This window comes from Pseudonaja textilis, chromosome 2 (genome assembly GCF_049901715.1).
Source record: "Pseudonaja textilis isolate UNSWEBS1 chromosome 2, rPseTex1.2, whole genome shotgun sequence".
Lineage (NCBI taxonomy): Eukaryota > Metazoa > Chordata > Lepidosauria > Squamata > Elapidae > Pseudonaja > Pseudonaja textilis.
Window position 1 is genome coordinate 47044313 of NC_141991.1, and position 18943 is coordinate 47063255.

The following is an 18943-nucleotide window of genomic DNA, read 5'->3' on the forward strand; positions in this document are numbered from 1 at the left end:
AGCAAATTAAGAAAGATCTAGAATCCTGGAATAAGTTGCAGCTTTCTTTACTGGGCAGGATTGCCACAATCAAAATGAACATTTTACCAAAACTCCTTTACTTATTCCAGACAATCCCAATAAAATTACCAAAAAATTTTTTTGATGATATAAATAAGGTAACTCTTAAATTTATTTGGCAAGGGAAAAAAGCTAGAATCAGTATTAAGGCCTTACAAGATGCAAAAAGTAGAGGTGGGCTAGCGCTTCCAAACTGGGAATTATATTATTGGGCAGCCAATTTACTATGGTTAAAAGACTGGGTCAATTTACGGAATAAAAGAACTCTAGCCTTGGAAGGGCACGACCTTCAGAGAGGATGGCACGCATTTCTATGGGATGTGGGGAAAACTAAACAGGCGTACTTTCATAGACATCTTATTAGAGATTCACTATTAACTAATTGGAAAAAATATGTAAAAACATTATTTAAAAATTCGATTTGGCTTTCAACAATGGAGGCAATGGTTCATCCCAACAATTTGGATATAACAAAAATGACTAAATATAAAGATTTATTAGATTCTTTAGGGAAGCTAAGAACTCGACAGGACTTACAGGAACAGGGATTTAAAATTGATCAGTGGTTATATATACAAATCCATAGTAGATACAAACAAGATATCAAAGAGTTTGGAATTTATAGCAAATTACAACACTTAGATAAAATCTTATTAGGATCAAATAAAAGAATATTTCTAAATTTTATAAATATTTATTGGAGGTAGAATTAGAGCAAGAGATAGTGAAAGGGAACATGATAAAGTGGAGTAGGAATATTGGAAGAAGCATTACATTAACAGAATGGGAAAAGATCTGGAATAGAATCATTAAGATTACGAAATCTCATGCGTACAAAGAAAATATGTATAAAATGTTATATAGATGGCACTTACCCCTTCGAGGTTAGCGAAAATGAACCCAAACTCTAGTCCAAAATGTTGGAAATGTAAAAACATAGAGGGAACCTACTTTCATATGTGGTGGACCTGTAAAGAAGCCCAGAAATACTGGCAAAAAATTAGAAAATGGCTGGAGGAGATAACCAAAGATCAAATTGAATACAAACCAGAGTTCTTCCTACTAGGGATCTCTGATAAACATTTTCCTAAAAAGACGAAATACATAATAATTCATATTCTAACTGCGGCCAGATTAGCATTTGCCCAATGCTGGAAATCATCCCGTTTACCTACAGATCAATTGGTCATTCAGAAAATATGTGACTGCGCAGAAATGGACAATTTAACCATAGCTCTTAAAAATAAAGAGTCTTCAGCATTTGATAATAATTGGAATGCATGGTATAATTGGTTATATCAGAGATAAACTGTTTAATGAGCATAAATAAGCATAAATATCCATAAATAGCGATAAGATGTGTATATTTAAAGTAAAGTAGGAGAATTGGATCTTGTAGACTGTCAAAAGAATATTTGTCTGGTTTTAACGTATTTTCTTTTTTCTTTCGTCTCTTTGTTTTTGTTTTTGTTTTTCTCTCTTTTATACTTCTTCTTCTCCTTTTTCGGTCGCAAGACCGAGCGGTTTTTTTTTTTCCTCTCTCTTTCTCTTCTTTCTTTCTTCTTTTTCTCTCTCTGTTTCTTATGTAATGTTGTTATGTTATTTTTTTAATTGTAAATTCAATAAAATTTATATGAAAAAAAAAAAAGTGTTGTTTCAAAGGCTGTTTCTCTGCACGCAGCGTGCTGATGACGATTTACAGGAGCGCACGTGCAGCATGCAAGAAAGCACATCGTAAATCACCGAACCTCATAAATCATCGAACCGGTAATTAACCCTATCGGATCCCATCCCTGAAGTTAGCCATTTATCCTTCAGAATCCCTGTTACAACAGGTACTTGAGGAAAAACTATATAATGCCAGGATCCAACCCAGTATTGTGTTCAGGCCTGTGCAACACCTCATGGGCAGATGACATTGTGAAACAGAATTTGAATAATCAGTATACTGATGAAATGTCATTCTAAATCTCCTAATAACAAGCAACTTTATTCAGACATCAAACAATTATAGGGCTCATATGGTAACCCATGTGAATGGATTCTAGGAATTCAGACCTACAGATAGAAATAAAACCAATGCAAGTACTATGTTATCAACTCACAACCCACTGGGCCAGTCAAAAAAAAAATACTGCAACATGTATCAAAAACTACTAAACTCAAAGAGAATCAGTTAGGTTATATTTCCTCTGATTTAGAAGCCTAAACAAAGTTATTGGCTATATAATCAAACTGTTGTTTGTTTTTTGTATGAAAATGCTGCAGAAGAGAAGATTCCTAAAACACAAATGATTCTAGCTCAGCCAAAGCAGCAGCCAAAGTTGAAATTTTAAGAAGTCTTAATATAATCTAAGTGCTTCTCTGGCTCCCAAATGAGCTTATTGCTCAGCCTCTTTTTCAAGCAAAGGGTCTCTTACAAAATAAGTAAATAATTATGCCCAGCAGCCAGTTAATTTTCAGTCTGTGATCTGCTCTCTGGTCTCAGAAAGCTTACAGGGTAATAAGAATGAACCATCACTTCACACAGATACTAATAATAATAAAAGTCAGTGGAAGAAAACCATAAAGAATACAGATTAAATGCCAAATAGCTTTCAATGCTATCAATGCAAAATAATTTTTAAAAGAATATTGCTATTCCAGCTGAAGTGACTCTTTGGGGAAAGAGTATTAATGACTAAAATACTGTTAGAGCAAGGACAAAGAGTGTCTTCAGGTGATCTTTCCAATGATACATGACATGACCTTCACCTCCCAAAGGTCAGGAAAAAGTCACAGGCTGGTATTGACATATGCTTTTTTTTTTGTAAATTTTATTTGAGTTTTCACAAAGAGAAAAAAAATACAAATAAAACATCTTTTTTGAAAGTAGCGTAATCCTGGGTTACATTTCTTCGTACAGACACAAATTCAGGTTGATGCTCATTTTTATATTCTATTCCATATCTTATTACTATTTTACATTTTCTGCATAGCTTCTCTCCTCTTTTAATTTTCTCAATTTTATTTTAATTCTCTCATCTCAATTCAAATCATTGTATTTATATTTTTTGTCTGTCCTGTTTCAATTATCTATTATCTTTTCTCATTAAACAAAATTTCTCCTGTAGTTACTGTTTGGAGTATGACGCCTTTATATCTTTTCCCTAAAGTTGTAACATTCAAATATAATACATAACTTCCATTCAGATTCTGCTTGGTACATTCTTAAAATACACACTGTATTCTTAAAAATTTTTTATAAATGTATATAATTAAAACAACATTCCATTCCATTCCAATTCAATTCTATCATTAATATTAATATTCATTTAAGTCTTAACATCTTTAACATTACTTTTCAATTAAATATCATACTTCTATGGGAACAATTATAAGCTTTCCATAGTTAATCCCCCCTTTTCACTTATATTTTATAAAACATTAACTAATTAAAATGTTCCCATTCCTTCCTAATTCAATTTTCTCATTTATTTTATTCACAAACATTTCACTAAATTACACTATTTTATCCCTCATTTTAATCATACGTTGTTTCCAATTTTCTAAAGTTATTTCTATTACTAATATAACAATACAATCTTATGCATCTTTACAGAATCCCCTTTTCAGTTAGATTTTCACCCATTATCTCTAAATAGGCCCTGTTTCTCTATATCTTGCTCCGGTCCTTTGTAACTTCTTTTCCTTTCCTTCTTCCCTCTCTTCTTCTCTCTCCCCTTTTTACCCCCTTGTCTCTCTACCTCTATTTCTCTCTTCTGTATTCCCCTTTTCTGTTGCTTTCCAGTATTATACTTATTTTTCGAATTATTTTTCTTTTCTTTGGTTGTTTTTTTAAGGCTTAAATTCTCCATTCTCTTTCCCCCTTTTCCTTTTTCTTCCCCACATAAAATTGCTTGTTCATTAAAGATGGCTTCTTCTTTGTCCCAGTCTTCTTGTTTTGTAGTCTTTTCTTGTTGTTTCTCATAGTTCCAAATCTCCATTTCTAAGAATTGAAAAACGAAGCCAAAAGAACCATTCCCTTCTTGTGCATCTTCTTTGTACTTTTTAAGTTCCATTTTCAATTCATCCAGAAGTGGTGCCATTGTATAAATTTTTAAACAACTACCCGATTGATTTTAGTCATTCAAATATAATACCCAAAAATTCAAAGATCACCAAATAATCCAAATACACGCAAGCTGTTTCTTTTTTGCTCTTTTTTTTCACTTTCTCTTCCTGGGGTTACTATTTAGTTGCCAAGTTTCAATTAAAATGTATCTTTTAGAAGTCTTGTTGAAGTTTTACTGTAGATTCTTTTTAATTCCAGGCAGTCTCCTCCCTCTTCCAGATCCTGCCCTTATTGTTTTTCTCTCCCTTCCTGCTTATTTTTAATGTCCAGAAATCTTTATTATCCCTTTGGCATTTTGTTTTATTTCCAGTTTAATTGCCTATTGATGTCAAAGCAGATTTTTCCAATTTCTTATTTAAGTCTCTTAGTTGTCAGTATAGGGAAGGAGAGAGAAGAAGAAAAAAATCCAAACCTTTCCCTTTTCACTTTCCTTCGCTGCTCCCGATTCTTCTTTGTGAGCAATGTTATTTTTTGTAAGTTTAAATTCCAGGGTACCTTAGTTGTTGCTTTTACAATTTAACCTGGTCAGCCAAAACTTCCACTTCTTATCTTCCTCCTGCACATTCTTTTCCGGTCAAGTTCTTCTTTGAGGTGGCCATTTCTGACCACCGCTGCAACCGCCTTTGGGAAAGGGAGTAATGGCCAGCTGAGGAGGAGAGATGGGGCTCTCCTCGATCCTGCTGGCGGTCTCCCCCCTCTTCACCACCTCTATGGGGTGGCTTAGCCCCGAAACCATCCAGCTCAGGGCGCTCCAGCGGCGAGCCCAGACAGAAACCGTGCACGATCACGGATTTCTGTCTGTCGCCGAAGCCCTTCAAACCGGAAGTCCCCATATTCTTTCCCAGCATACCATTATAAGCAAGACATTTGAAGGCCTGCTAATTTGCCTTCACATTCTGTTAATTTTATTAGATCAGGGATATCAGAGTAGAAATCCTTCCAAATCTTTTAGCAGCCCAGTCATCTAAGCAGTACTTTCCTCTGTGACCAATGGGTCACTGAGGAGCTCAAGAAACAATGATAGATAAGGCCTGTCCAATGGATTTCTTCTTTCTGTAAGGAAATGCTATTAAGGAGCCAGAGAAATAAAACTGACAGAAATGAAACTAAGACTTAGAGTAAGAGTAAACCTAAAGGTTTTCCTAGTGGAGTCAAATGAGCCACATAAGAAACAAAGAGAAGCTAGAAGCACACTAAACATGTTTCAGGAATGATAAGCAAGATTCCAAATGGGCCAAAACTTTATAAGAGAACTATTTTATGTCTCCACACTAATGACTAGATTGTGAAAGAAAAAAATGTTTTTTTCTATGGCCTAGAGCAGGGGTGTCAAACTCATAGCCTGCAGTCTGGATGCGTCACACGCTAGCCACACCTACTCCCGGTTTAGCAAAGGGGGAAAAAGTTGCGATACATCACATGATGACAACGCAAGTTTGACATCCCTGGCCTAGAGAAAGAGGAAAATGTTTATTTCAAGGAGCCTAACCATCTAAAATATGATACTGCAATTCAATCTATATAAGAACATACAAGTCAATAGTGAATCTTTGCAAGCCTCAATGAAGTGAAAAAGCAACATTAACAAAATGCAAATGGCATGTTGATCAGCTGTTTGTAAATATGATTGTTGATAGAAGAATAATGCAGAAAAAAAATACTATCATTAATATGGCACTACCTCTTCAAAGATGATGATCCTGGCTCAGCATCAGTTTTTGAAAGGTATATGGCTTTGATAGGCAAGAAGAGACAAGGCAGTAAGATCTAATCAAGTTCCATCTTTTATTGCTTGCACTTAATGGACAGAATCTTGCTAAAGTGAAGCTATAACTACCTAACCTATTAGATCTCTTCTACCCTGAACCTCTTCCTCAACCAGCCCAGGACTACACAGTCTCTTTCTGGGAAGGCTCCAAGTTGGCAAAACACTCCCCCTCTGCTGCTGCAGATACACATTTCCATCACAGCAATAGGCATTGTAATACCCACGCCAGTATGGGTATCCTTTAGCTGTTATAATCACCTCTCCAGCTTAGTGCCCCAGATGCAAAGATTTCAGACTGCACAGTAGTTAGCCATGCTACTTGGAAAGGATGGGAGTTGTAGCCAACCCATCTGAATAGGAAAATATATATAAAAAACTCTTTCATAATGTATATCCTGAGCTGTTGTAAACCTCTGTTTAACTTGTTTGTTTACACACCACAGTAATAAAAGAGACAGCACAGACACTGAAATCTCTATAAAAGCACTTTCCAAATCTATGAAAAGCTATTGCCACTGCCTAGCCAAGCCATTACCCTAATGAATAACTGCAGAGTGTTTGAATGAAGCTTGAACAACATTAGCATTGGCTTTTCTAAATAATCTATGCATCCAAGTTTCATTAATTTTAGTGTCAATTTAGTAACCATGCCCCAATACAAAAATGCATTCATGGACAGTTTTAATACAGCTTAAAGTGCTTTTTTCATTAAAACCTAGTTGATTTGTATTAGGGATTCTCACATAGAATTACTAAATCCATATTAATCAGTCTGGATTACAGTTAATACTCTGGTTAATACAGATTATTTTAACATGCTTTCCAACAATGGGAGGTAAATAAATAGCTTTTTATTTTGTGACTGCTATACTTAAACATGTACCGTTCAAATTTTATAGGTTACTCAAGATTATGAAACCAATTAAACAACTGGGAAATTCAGAATTTGCACCCTAATATTACAAGATCTGGATAAGGCATGCAGGTAGTTCTTGTTTAGCAACTGCCTTGGATAGTGACTACAAATACAAGAGTAATAAAAGATAGTAAACAGTAGTAAAAATCATTTTTCAGCCAATCATTTTCTACACCTGACATCAATACACACCAAAATGAGAGTAACACTAGTATTGCTGCACAAAATAATTTTATATGAATAAGTTGGCAGCAACCAGTGATCTCTGCATCTCTTTCTCTCCCAATCAAGTGGTTAATTTAGTGACTGTCACCTAGCCATTGGCTAAACAAAGACTACCTGTGTACAAGCATTTTTCAATTCTTTTTTATTTATGTAAAATCATTCACATACAGTATTTGTTCCTACAGCCTTACAATGTAATACACTACTGTATTATGTACTGTGTTGGAAATCTGCCATTTTTTTTTTCAACTACACTTTTTTTATTAAGTAGCACAAAAATAGTAATCTAGTTCCTATATGTAATGAATTTCAAGTTCCTGCAAGAGAGACTAATCTCAATTGAGTTTCCTCTACCATCTTTGCTATATGTTCGTAAAAGGTAATTGATAAAACATATGGCTAAATGTTGGGGGGGGGGGGAAATTCCTTTGTTAGAATTTGACTATTTTGTTGCAGAATCAATTGGGAGGGACAGACAAAATGCTACTAGCCCAGATTCCTTGCCCAATGATTTCATGCCGCAAAACCAGTTTACTCAGATATATTTAAGTCAGTCTATCAGTGTGTTTCAATAAAGCTTCATTAGTCTACATGATTTCTATTATACTATCTGATTTTTATCAATATGTTTTATTTTATTTATTCATTCTGTTGCCTGTATTATTCTAAAGCAACACTGGCTTTAGAAATCTGTCTGCAAGAAAATATAAGTGTTATACTGAGGTTCCTGAAATGAATTAGCAGTACTCATGACATTCTTGAACTTTGTGTGTTTCTTGAACTTTCTTCTCATGACTTTAAGAGAATATTCCATAAGCAGGATCACGCAAGGCATTCCTTGGTAGATTAATCATAAACTGTGAATTTGGCAGCAATTCATAGTATTTTTTGTATAAGAGCCTGATAATTACTTTTCACACAAGAAAAAAAATTAGCACTTACATAGTGATAATAGAGTTAACAGTGCAGCTGACACATATAATGTCTCACCCACCTTTTACCTGCCTGAGATATTATCGCTTTTCATGTGTTTAATTCTTCATGTCTAATCACACTGGTTTGACACCTTCTGCACTGTGACCACTAGTTACAACTAGTATTTCTCAACAGATTAGACAGGTCTAGCAGAAAAACAACTTACTTTATACTCTAAATTGTTTTATCACAGAATAGCCATCAAGATAAGCTACAGTACAAGGTGCTCTGTTTGCTTTAACTACTGCATTTTAAAATATGCTTGCAATTAAATAGGTTGAACTTTATTTATACACAGATGCCTACAAAAATACCAGGACTATGCACCACTTTATATTCAATGAATAAAAAGTGTTTCAGAGACAGTTGGGGTATGAGCGCAGTAGCTCTCTGAAACTGAACTAGTTGCTAAGTGTTGGACCAACAGTAAGAAGACTCGGGTTTTAGTCCCCTGCCCATTGTAGAAACTCTTGAAGAAAAAGAGAAAAACAGGAGGAAGCACCATAACCCTGGACAACAGGTAGCATATCATTCTAATAAATTAAATGAATTCCTCAAACAAAGCATGCCTATTCCTGGGATCACATGGCAGATACTGAAATAGGTTCAGGGTATGAAGAAGTGAACAATAGATAGGCTGTAGAAAGAAAGGGGAGAGGAAGGAATTAAAGTTTTGAGCTGGATACATGAGCAACAGCAGACTTTATATTCTAGCACTTTTACAATGCTAAAACCGTGAGTATGGGGGAGAAACCCTTTGACAAATTTTATTCAAGAAAGTTGAGGAATTGGTATGTACTCACCAGTTGGGAGGCTTTCTGCTTATCCTCTTGGGCACCAATTCTCTCCTGTTGGAGAGCAGCTTTCAGACTTTCACTGACTGCCTCCTTCTCCCTTTTTGCCAAACGAAGTAGTTCTTCTTGGACCATTGCTTGCTCTTGTTCATACCTGTAAGGAAGAAAATGATCAGCAGCTTTAGGCTAAAAGTTCTCAAATTATGAGACAGCAGTCTTGCTAGATCCAAGAACTGGTGTCAGTAGGTTATCACTGTACATTACATTGTAGAAAGCAACAGAAATTAAATTTCACTTCAATTAAAAAACCCAGTCAACATACGGGATGATCATGACCAGTTCTAATGTTCAGTGGTTTTCCAAGGGAAAGATATAAAACAATTTATGGAAGCTTGGACTGTGAAATATTTATACCGTTTCTTTGGCTTAAAATGGGACTTTATAATTAACAAATAATTTTAAAAATTGAAATATTGGTTTATAATCTAAATGTAGATATTATAAATATTAAGAGGCCCCACTGTGTTCCATTATGCAGTTCATATTTTGGGTCATATACAGTGAAATTTGTCAGATTTTCTGTAAGGAATGGTATTTTACAAAATGCCCAATCCATTCATGTAATGGAATGACGAATAAATTTGCATTATGTCTTAACCAGATTATTCCATTGTTAATATTACAAAGAAAAAGATAGGGCTGTTTCAGTTGTAGTTTCGGATAGGGCTGTACTCCCTGTAGTAGAGGAATTGTGAGTTGGATATTCTCTTAGATTTGCAATTCCTATTGAAGTAGCAAGTAGAAGCTAGTATCTCTGCTCAGGTCACAGCACACAGAATACAGCAACTGGACCCAATTTAAAATGCTGACCATTAACTAAAAAAATCTATGTAGCAGGGATTTCGGATTATCTTACAGATTGCCTTATACCTTGTTGCAGCCATACACCTTTTCCAACAAAAGGCTATGGCTCTCCTAACAGGCTATGGCTCTCCACCCTTCTAAATATACCTTTAATACTTAGTACTTAAAGACTTAGTCCAGGCAGAAGTTCGTCCGTAAAGTAATATAGAACCTTCTAGAGTTCTTACTCTCTATGGGATGAGTTGTCGCTTCAGTGTCGTTGTTCTAGTTGCTATTGAGCTCCCAGCAAAGGCCCAAACTCCAGGCAGGACTCCCACCATTTGTCTGAAACGGTACAGGGTCTCCTGCCTGCACAGAAGGCTGGATTAGAAGACCTTCAAGGTCCCTTCCAACTTTGTTTTCCTATTACTCTGTTATTCTAAATGAGTCACCCTGTTCTCTTAGGCTATTAAGAGGCGACCTACACAGAGAATCATCCCTATATGAAATGAGGAGACATGGGCCAGAAGACACAGTTGTGATCACAATTCTGTGGAAGACACTACCTCCAAAGTTACGTTTGGGCATCCTCTTCTGGCTTTTAAGAAGCTTCTGAAACTCTTCCTGTTAAAGTAAGTGCTTGATAACCAGCAAGGAATGAAAACAGCCATCTTTTATTTGTTCCTGAATGTTTTCATTGATGCAGGTACTTATACATTAAAACCTGCTGTTCAGATACTTGTATACTGATTGGACCTGTGAGATTGGAGTAGTATAATATTTATGCTAATAAATACGCTTTACTATCTTTAAAGATGGATTTATTTACCAATTTTGTATCCCACTAAATCTCCACCATTCATAGCAGCCTACAATTTATTAAAATACAGTAGAAATATTCAGAGAATAAAACATTAAAACATAATGCTGAATAGAACAGAATGGAACGGAACAGAACAGAATAAAACAGAATAGAATACTTTATTGGCCAAGCGTGATTGGACACACAAGGAATTTGTCTTGGTGCAAATGCTTTCAATGTACATAAAAGATACATTCATCAAGAGTCGAGAATCATAAGGTACAACACTTAATGATAGCCATAGGGTACAATAAGCAATCAAATCATACTAGGAAACAGTCCATATAAATAGTAAGGGTACAAGCGACAAAGTTCCAGTCATACAGTCACAAGTGGGAGGGGATGGGTGGTAAGGAGTGATGATGAAAAGATTAACAGTAATAGTAGTGGAGACTTTGTAATAGTTGAACAGTGTTGAGGGAATTATTTTAGCAGAGTGATGGCTTTCAGGGAAAAAACTGTTCTTGTGTCTAGTTGTTCTGGTGTGCAGTGCTCTATAGCGTCGTTTTGAGGGAAGGAGTTGAAACAGTTTATGTCTGGGATGTGAGGGGTGTATAAATCTTAATTGAATACAATAATTATAGCATCTATTTTTTTAATCCAAATTGTGATGATCATATTCATGGAAAAGCTTAGTCTTTCATATAGATAATATGTTCCATAAAATCAGTATCAATATATTTGTGAGCAACTGTTCTACAATCTCCTGGCATGTCTCTATTTTAAACTAGTAACTTAATGACTTATGGACACACTTGCATATTTCTGAGATATATGTCACTCAACTTCCCTTGAGACTAATCTCTTAGGGTATTTTATAATGCATGGTATTTCATTTTTAAATTATTCTCTGAAGTAAAAAGAATTTTCCTTCACTGAAACATAAGGTCAAAACAGGAAAATCATATGAAAATATTACAATTAGTTTTTCATAGAGCAGTATTCACACAATTAAATAAGACATACATTACTATGCCAACCTTTATTGAGTATTTGCTTATTAAGTTTATTTGAATTATACAGAAGTAAAAATTGACTAAACTATACGTTTTGGATCTTTTGTGACTTCAGCAGTTCCTGTTCTTTACTCTTCCTAATTTGTTTATATCTCAAGTTTGACAAATACACACACACACACACACACACACACACAATCCCTTCTCCTAGATAAAAAAATATTCTTTTGTTAAACTTTGAAATATCTCAGCAGTGTCTCTCCTCCTTTCAATTTCCAGGTATTTTATGAGACATGGATTTACTATTATTTCAGCTGTACCATTGTTAATTGATGGAGAGCTAGCAGGTGTTTGCTGAGGGAGTTCAATGAAATGAAGAGGAAAAGTGTTGTATCCTGAAGGAGAAAAAGCTGCTAACTACAAAAGGTGTGTTCAGGGAAAGGCTAATTACCCAATATTACTGCACTACTATTACTATTAATCTTCTCATCACTCATTATTGCCCATCCCCTCCCATTTGTGACTGTATCACTGTAACTTTGTCGCTTGTTTCCTTACAATTTATATTGATTGTTTCCTAGTATGATTTGATTGCTTATTGTACCCTATGACTACTATTAAGTGTTGTACCTGATGATTTTTGACTCTTGACGAATGTATCTTTTCTTTATGTACATTGAAAGCATTTGCACCAAGACAAATTCCTTGTGTGTCCAATCACACTTGGCCAATAAAGAATTCCATTCTATTCTATTCTAATATGGATGACATGTGGGACTTGTACAATTCTTAGATTATAAACCAGATCTCACTGAGATGATAAAAACACTGTCATTATTGTTACAACCATACAATAATTAGATAATGCCCCAAAATACCGTATTCCCCCCCCCAAAATAAGACCTAATCAGAAAATAAGCCCTAGCCTGATGTTTTTAGTGTGCTAATAAAAGCCCTACCCCACAAATAAGCCTGTTAAGGTCATCAGCGTGGGGAGACGTGGCCAACATGGAAGTGGTGAGGGCGAAGGGGCCAACAGTGTCTGGCAGCAGCCGCAGCCAGTGTAGTGTAGTGAGTTGATTACTTGTCCAAACAGCACGCAGAGGCACAGGCAGGGGGGAAGTACACGATCCAGATGCATCGTGTGGACCATGGGAAAGCCGAGAGACGGTGGGCCGGAGGCTCATCTTTGTGCTGCAGCACTAGCAGCAGATGAATGCAGAGGAGTGGGGGGGACATGTCATGCGGGCCACAGGCAAGCCAAGAGACAAAAGACTCATCTTCACATCTCTTGGCTTGCCTGAAGCCCACACGTGTCAGGATCACTTATCTTCCCCCCCACCCCACCCGTGCCTCAGCCTGCATCTGCTGCTGGTGCCATCGCATGAAGATGAGCCTTCCGCAGCCAGCCACCCATTCTGGCCCACTGACTCTGGCCCGTGTGCTGCATCAGAATCATCTGCCTTCCACCCCAGTCCTCTGCCTGATGCTGGTGCTGCTGCGCGATCACGAGCCTCAGTCAGCTGGTCATTCTGGCCCACAGATTTTCAGCTTTCCTGCAGCCCGCACAGTGGATCCAGATTGCGTGCTTTCCCCACCCCAGACCCCCACGCCTCTGCCTGTGTGTGCAGATTGGACAGGTAATCAACTCACTTGCGCTTCACAGACTGCATAGCCTGAGGGCACCAACCAAGGGATACCAGATGCCATCATCCCCCAGATACCATCATCCCCCATGCATTCACCGCCTCTTGTGCACCCGTCGGGGGAGTGCCTAGCTGGGCTGATCGCCCTAATATCATGTTTCCCCAAAAATAAGTCCCAGTGCTTATTTTGGAGCAGCAACAACAAAAAAAAGACCAGGTCTTATTTTGGGGGAAACACGGTAGTATAAATCACCAGTTAAGAAATGTCCTGCTGAAAAAACAAAGACTGTAAAGGAATATCAAGCAACCAGGTTCCAGCAAGCAATCAAAGAACACCAACAAGAGTTTGCCTAAGGAGCCCCTAGGTCACTAGTTTCATCCCTCAGTGGACAGTGAAATGTGGGGTCCTCGGTGCTCTCTTGAGCTTGGTTGTTTTCTTGCAAATGTTTCATTACCAAACTAGACAAAACCATCAGTACTAGGAAGGACTGGGGTTTGCTTTCATTTTGTATACTAGTGGCTTGCCCTGTCAGATGCCATATCTTGGCCTCCTGTGCTCAGCCCCCAGACCTGATTCTGAAGCTTCAATGCTTCTAGACTCCAACTGTTGCTGCTTAATGCTAGATTGGCCTGTAATAAAGCTCCCCTCATTGATGATCAGATACGTGTGTTCATTAGGATTTACCTTTTGGTAGTAAGAGCAGCAAAGAGCTCTTCTCCACTCACACTGTGTCCACAGATAGTTACCCAGCAACCATGTTTTAAGTGAACATGTCCCTCCTGGATAAGGAGGAGGAGCTTTTGCAGAGCCACTGTGAAGAATATTCTCAGCATCTTTCTGACAAAGTTTCTCAGCTTTACTCTGAAGTGGATTCTAGCTGGACAGAACCTTTGGAAATATTGAGATACATCTGGCCGTTATCTGGGAGGAGTTTGAAACCTGATGACAGAGTCTTTGTGTCTGTGGGGTCAACCACCTGCTGACCCAATGTCCCTCCTAGTTGGTTAAGACATTCTGAGAGATGGTACATGGTTGGATCAAAGTAGTTATTAAGGCTTCTTTGTAAAACTACCACCTACCTTAAAGGTAGTGGTGGACACACCTCCTTCTCAAGAGATGACCCTTGGACCAACCATATTTGACAACTTTTGTCCAGTCTCCAACCTTTCCTTTTGGAGCAAAATTGCTGAGAGGGTACCTTCAGAGAGCCATGATTGAAGTGAATTATTTGTCTCCTTTTCAATCTGGGAGTAGAGCACCAAGTTGGCATTGGTACCACTTGTGGATGATCTCTGGAGGACTCAGGATAGTGGGTAGCAATCATCCTGAGCCTTCTGGATGTCTCAGCAGCTTTTGAAACCATTGATCATGGTATTCTTTTGAAGCAGGTTCAGGAATTGGAAAAGCTAGATTGGCCTGTTTTGAAGTAGTTCTCCTTTCTCCTTTTGGCCAGTTTTGGTTGGTGTTTGTGGGAAGAGAGGTTGAATCTTAGGTCCCTGTAATGTTGGACTCCTCAGTGCTTAGGTCTCTCTCTTCTCCTTTTTAATGTTTACATAAAGCTTCTGGGTAAGTACAATGCAAAATCTATACTTAATTTGACACAATGGATTACTTGTCAATTAGGATTTCTTTTTCAACAAAGGACAAGAAAAGACTTTCTAGCAATTGGTCAACTTGGCAGAGGGGAATTCTGTTTGTGATTCTTTTTTTCAGGAACTTTTATTTTTTTAATTAATGTTGTTACTCTATATTGTTATTACACCGTTAATGTTGCTGAATGTGTGCATTTTTCCATTAGTCTTGACAGAATAAAATTTAAAATATATTTTAAAGAGAATTTTAGGAGGACAAAACCATCAAAGTGGTGACTGAAACATCATACCTCTTATACAGTTCCTTCTTTGCTTCAGAAGGCTTTTGACCCAAACTTTCTGTGGTAGGTGGACAGGTCCCTGAACAAATGAAAATAAATAATTATAGAAAAACAAATTTCCCATTTCATTTTTATAGGAGGTATAAAGAAAAAAGAAACAAAGCCACTCAGCTAAATTATAAAAAATCTACTATATTTCAGAAGAAGGATGAACAAAAAAGCAAATGTATGAAACCTAAAATATTGGATGAATAAATGGCTTATGAATCATGAACATGCTGAAACATTCCAGAGTGCCAACAGGAATTATGCAGAATTAATTTTCACAACAAAAATGCTATTACAAAGTTTGAAAAAAAATCTAACAAAGCATACAATTAGGGCTGAGAGGGTACCATATACTCATGTAAATAATATTTCATCACAGAACATGTCTCTAGTAGTATGGAACAGATTCATTAATAAGCCATCCCTTAAATAAAAGCCACGCAATACCTGTGGACACCTCTTGAGATCGCTGGTCTTGTTTAGGTTGGCTTTTTTCCTTCATTCTATTTACTACATCTTCAGAAAGCTAGCCCAAATAAAAATAATAGTGGGAATGTAAGAACATTTATATCACACATTTTCTTAAAAGTTATGTTTTGACTAATGATAAACATAATTATCATTGTTTATAAATTACAGTGGATAGAACCATAAAAGTTATTGATCCAAAACCTGAAACAATAAATTCTGTTTTAGCATGAGTCATATACGAGGGAGGAAAGTAAGACTAACAGTATCATCTAGTACTTACAAGAGATTCAGTGCTTAGTCATAATACAAAAGTACTTACAAACACATAAGATAATTGACCGGTCAAAAAGATGATTCATATGCTTGACTTGTCTTATTAAAACTGCTATTAATTTGTCATGAAAGCTATATAAGCAGATATAAATTGAGATATTTTCTTAGGCTTACTAGCATGTAATAGTTGCCAAGTCAGATGTCCAGCCTTGGCAGCTTTACTTCAACTCCCAGAATTTTCCAGCCATAGTTTAATAATCATACTTTACCTAGGAATAAAATCCTAATTCAATTTGAAACAAGGACCACTTTTTTAATAACTTTCTTCCTGTTGATAAAGCAAGGTCACCTGGAGAGATCCAGGAAACAGGCTTCTCTGCTGTAATGCCTGCATTCTTGTGCAGCTTCTCAGCTGTTCTTATTTTGTTCCATCTTATGAATTTTCAAGAGAGCCCTAAAAAAGTGCTTTTATTCTAGCTCTTGAATTAAGGCTGCCCCCTGTAAGATGGGGATGATGTGAGGGATTGCTTCTTTTTTCACCACATGGCAATTATACTTTTATATCATTTTTTCTGAGTTTTAATTCTGTGAAGTTGGATGGAGATGGGCAGGTGGATGGATAGATAGATGTTGGTTTTTTACAACTAAGGAATTTCAAGTTCTGAAAGAAATGCTATATACAAAATATACATTAAATCCCAGCAGCAATTACTTCCAATAAAAAAAAAAGTTTAGTTTTTCCCTTAGCTTTAATCCTGGAGTTTACCCTCCATCCTCAATTTTTTCACAGCAGTGAAAAATGCACAGTTCTAGTCAGTTCTTCATTCCAAACTGACTCCTTACAAAACTGCTTTTTCTTGAGGTATCTGGCATAGGGGTTTTAACTAGTGGGCTTATATTAAAAACATGTTATTAAATCTCAGTCAGTGGTTTACTTAAACTTCTGTTTCTTAAGTTTGCAGTAATCAGTGACTTGCTATTTAAACAAGTCAGTCTACACCAGGGCTGTCAAACTTGTGTCATCAAGGCATCATCACACGATATATCGGGACTTTGCTAAACCGTGTGTGGGTATGGCCAGTGCGTGACACATCTGGCCCATAGACACGAGTTTGACAGTCCTGGTCTACACTCCACTACATTCTTTGTCCTCTAGAGAAAAAGTAAAATCTACAGTTAACTAAACAAATTGGTGTTTTTTTTAAAAAAAATATGCAATTTATTTGCAAATCCAGTTTAATGCACAAAGATCCAATTTAATTTGAGTTGTATAATCATAAACTGTTGGAGACACTGATTTTTCCTACTCCTAATATGCATGCATTGTCCCAAAAAGTACATAATTATCTTACCTGTGTAGAATGTACATTAAAAATGTTCAGGGGCCTTATTGAATATATTTAAGATTTCTGTCTATTTGCACTTTAAACAATTCAAGTCTTTTCTTTCTCAACATACAACCCATTTTTTTCAGGACTTTGGCTTGACCCTGCTAAAGTGTGCTAAAGGTTACCACCTTTGCCTATCATTTTTCTTAAAAAAATAAAAATAAACCAGAGGGAGAAAGGGATTTGGTCTTTTCCTCAGTTGCTTTCTCAATCTAACAAAGGATGTTAAAGCTGGGTTCAAATCCTTCAGTAGCCTTTGATTAAAAGACAAAACTTTGCATCAAGTCGTTCAAAAAAGTACTTTCCTTTGAAAAGTGGTATAAAGTTCATGAGGATTACCAAGCTCTTCCTCACATTTCAACAGGGACAGTTGTTACCATTTGTAATAGCAAAGCCAAAGTGGGCAAGACACACTTCTGTTAAAACCAACAAGAATTCTGTAATAAATTCTTGATACTAGGGCCTGGTTAGAAAAAGAAAGGGGAGGACAAATTAACAAGGCTTTCTCAACCTTGGCGGCTTTAAGAGGTATGGACTTCAACTCCCAGAATTCCCAAGTCATGCCAATGGATAGCAATGGGCATCATGCTGGCTGGGGAGTTGAAGTCCACACCTCTTAAAGCCGCCAAGGTTGAGAAATAATGCAAGGTTGAACTGGCCCTTACAATTCAAACCCTGCCGCTCAGCACCCACACGCCTCCCCTCTGACGCCGTCCACCCACTCCGCCCTCTGCATTTCTCCCATCCTCCTAAGGGTGAACCTCCACTCACTCTGATGCCCTGCAACACCCGAACTTGCTCCTGCTCGTCCAGCTCGAAGGAGACCTTCCTGCTGCCAGGGGTGCTCCCGCTACCTCCCATAACAGCACCCGGGGCGGGGGGAACAGAAAACTCGGAGGCGAGTTCAAAATCAAGACAGCTACCCAGACAGCACGCTTCGCTCCACCCGCTTTATAAACTCGCTCCTGGTTGGCGAACGCGGAGAAAGTCTCCCAATAGCGCTACGCGGTCTTGGAGGCGGCCGTGAAGCATGTTGGAAGTCGTAGTCTTCCCTCTCCACATTCCTCTCTAAGGATGCAGCAGCTGCTGCTGCTGCTGCTGCTGCTGCTGCTGCTGCTGCTGCTGCTGCTGCTGCTAAATTAGATAAAATGACCCACAAACTGAACCGGTTTAAGGTTACGTTTTGTCAACGATTGGACCGGAGATGAGACGCATCCGGAATTTAGGCTTTTCGGCAAGACTAAACTTGCTCGCGATGCTGTTTCACCTAATCCTATCAGAACCAAGTAATTGCTTTCCATTGGCGCTGTATATGGTAGTTTGCAATTCCTCTGTAAATTTACAAGTCACCAGTAGAGGGACAGAAAACAAGTCAACCTGCTTTTTATTTTTCAAATATAAATAATGTGATCATTGGGTTTCTATTTTTTTTTATTTTAACATATGTTCCAATATTACCTCAATGAAATTTCAGCTTTAATAACTGGATCAAATTCCTCCACCTCACAGAACTCCTACAGATGGAAAGCAATGATGATCAAACAAATGGCAACTTCAAATCTCAACAAATAAATTCTCTGTCTTACATATTAGCAAAAAAAAATAATCAGAAAATAAAATACAGGCTGAGTAGTCAAGACCTTGTTAATGATCCAAACTCTGTCAAGGACCTTGGAGTACTCATCTAATGATCTAAGTGATAGAGCCCACTGTAACTACATAGCCAAAAA

At 37.2% G+C, this 18943-nt stretch overlaps 1 protein-coding gene across 6 annotated transcripts in view; it reads right to left on the reverse strand.

The window, feature by feature from the left end:
• Positions 1-18161, reverse strand: part of CHCHD6 (coiled-coil-helix-coiled-coil-helix domain containing 6) — a 226973-nt gene extending 208812 nt beyond the window's left edge. For all 6 annotated transcript variants that reach the window (XM_087923783.1, XM_087923782.1, XM_087923780.1 and 3 more), the window contains exons 1-4: positions 17985-18161; positions 15529-15607; positions 15043-15112; positions 8862-9006 (exon numbers count right to left, since the gene is read on the reverse strand). In XM_087923783.1, the coding sequence (XP_087779909.1) occupies positions 8862-9006; positions 15043-15112; positions 15529-15607; positions 17985-18074 (384 nt within the window). In that variant the 5' untranslated portion in view covers positions 18075-18161. The remainder of the gene's footprint in view (positions 1-8861; positions 9007-15042; positions 15113-15528; positions 15608-17984) is intronic.
• Between the last annotated feature and the right edge of the window lie 782 nt (positions 18162-18943).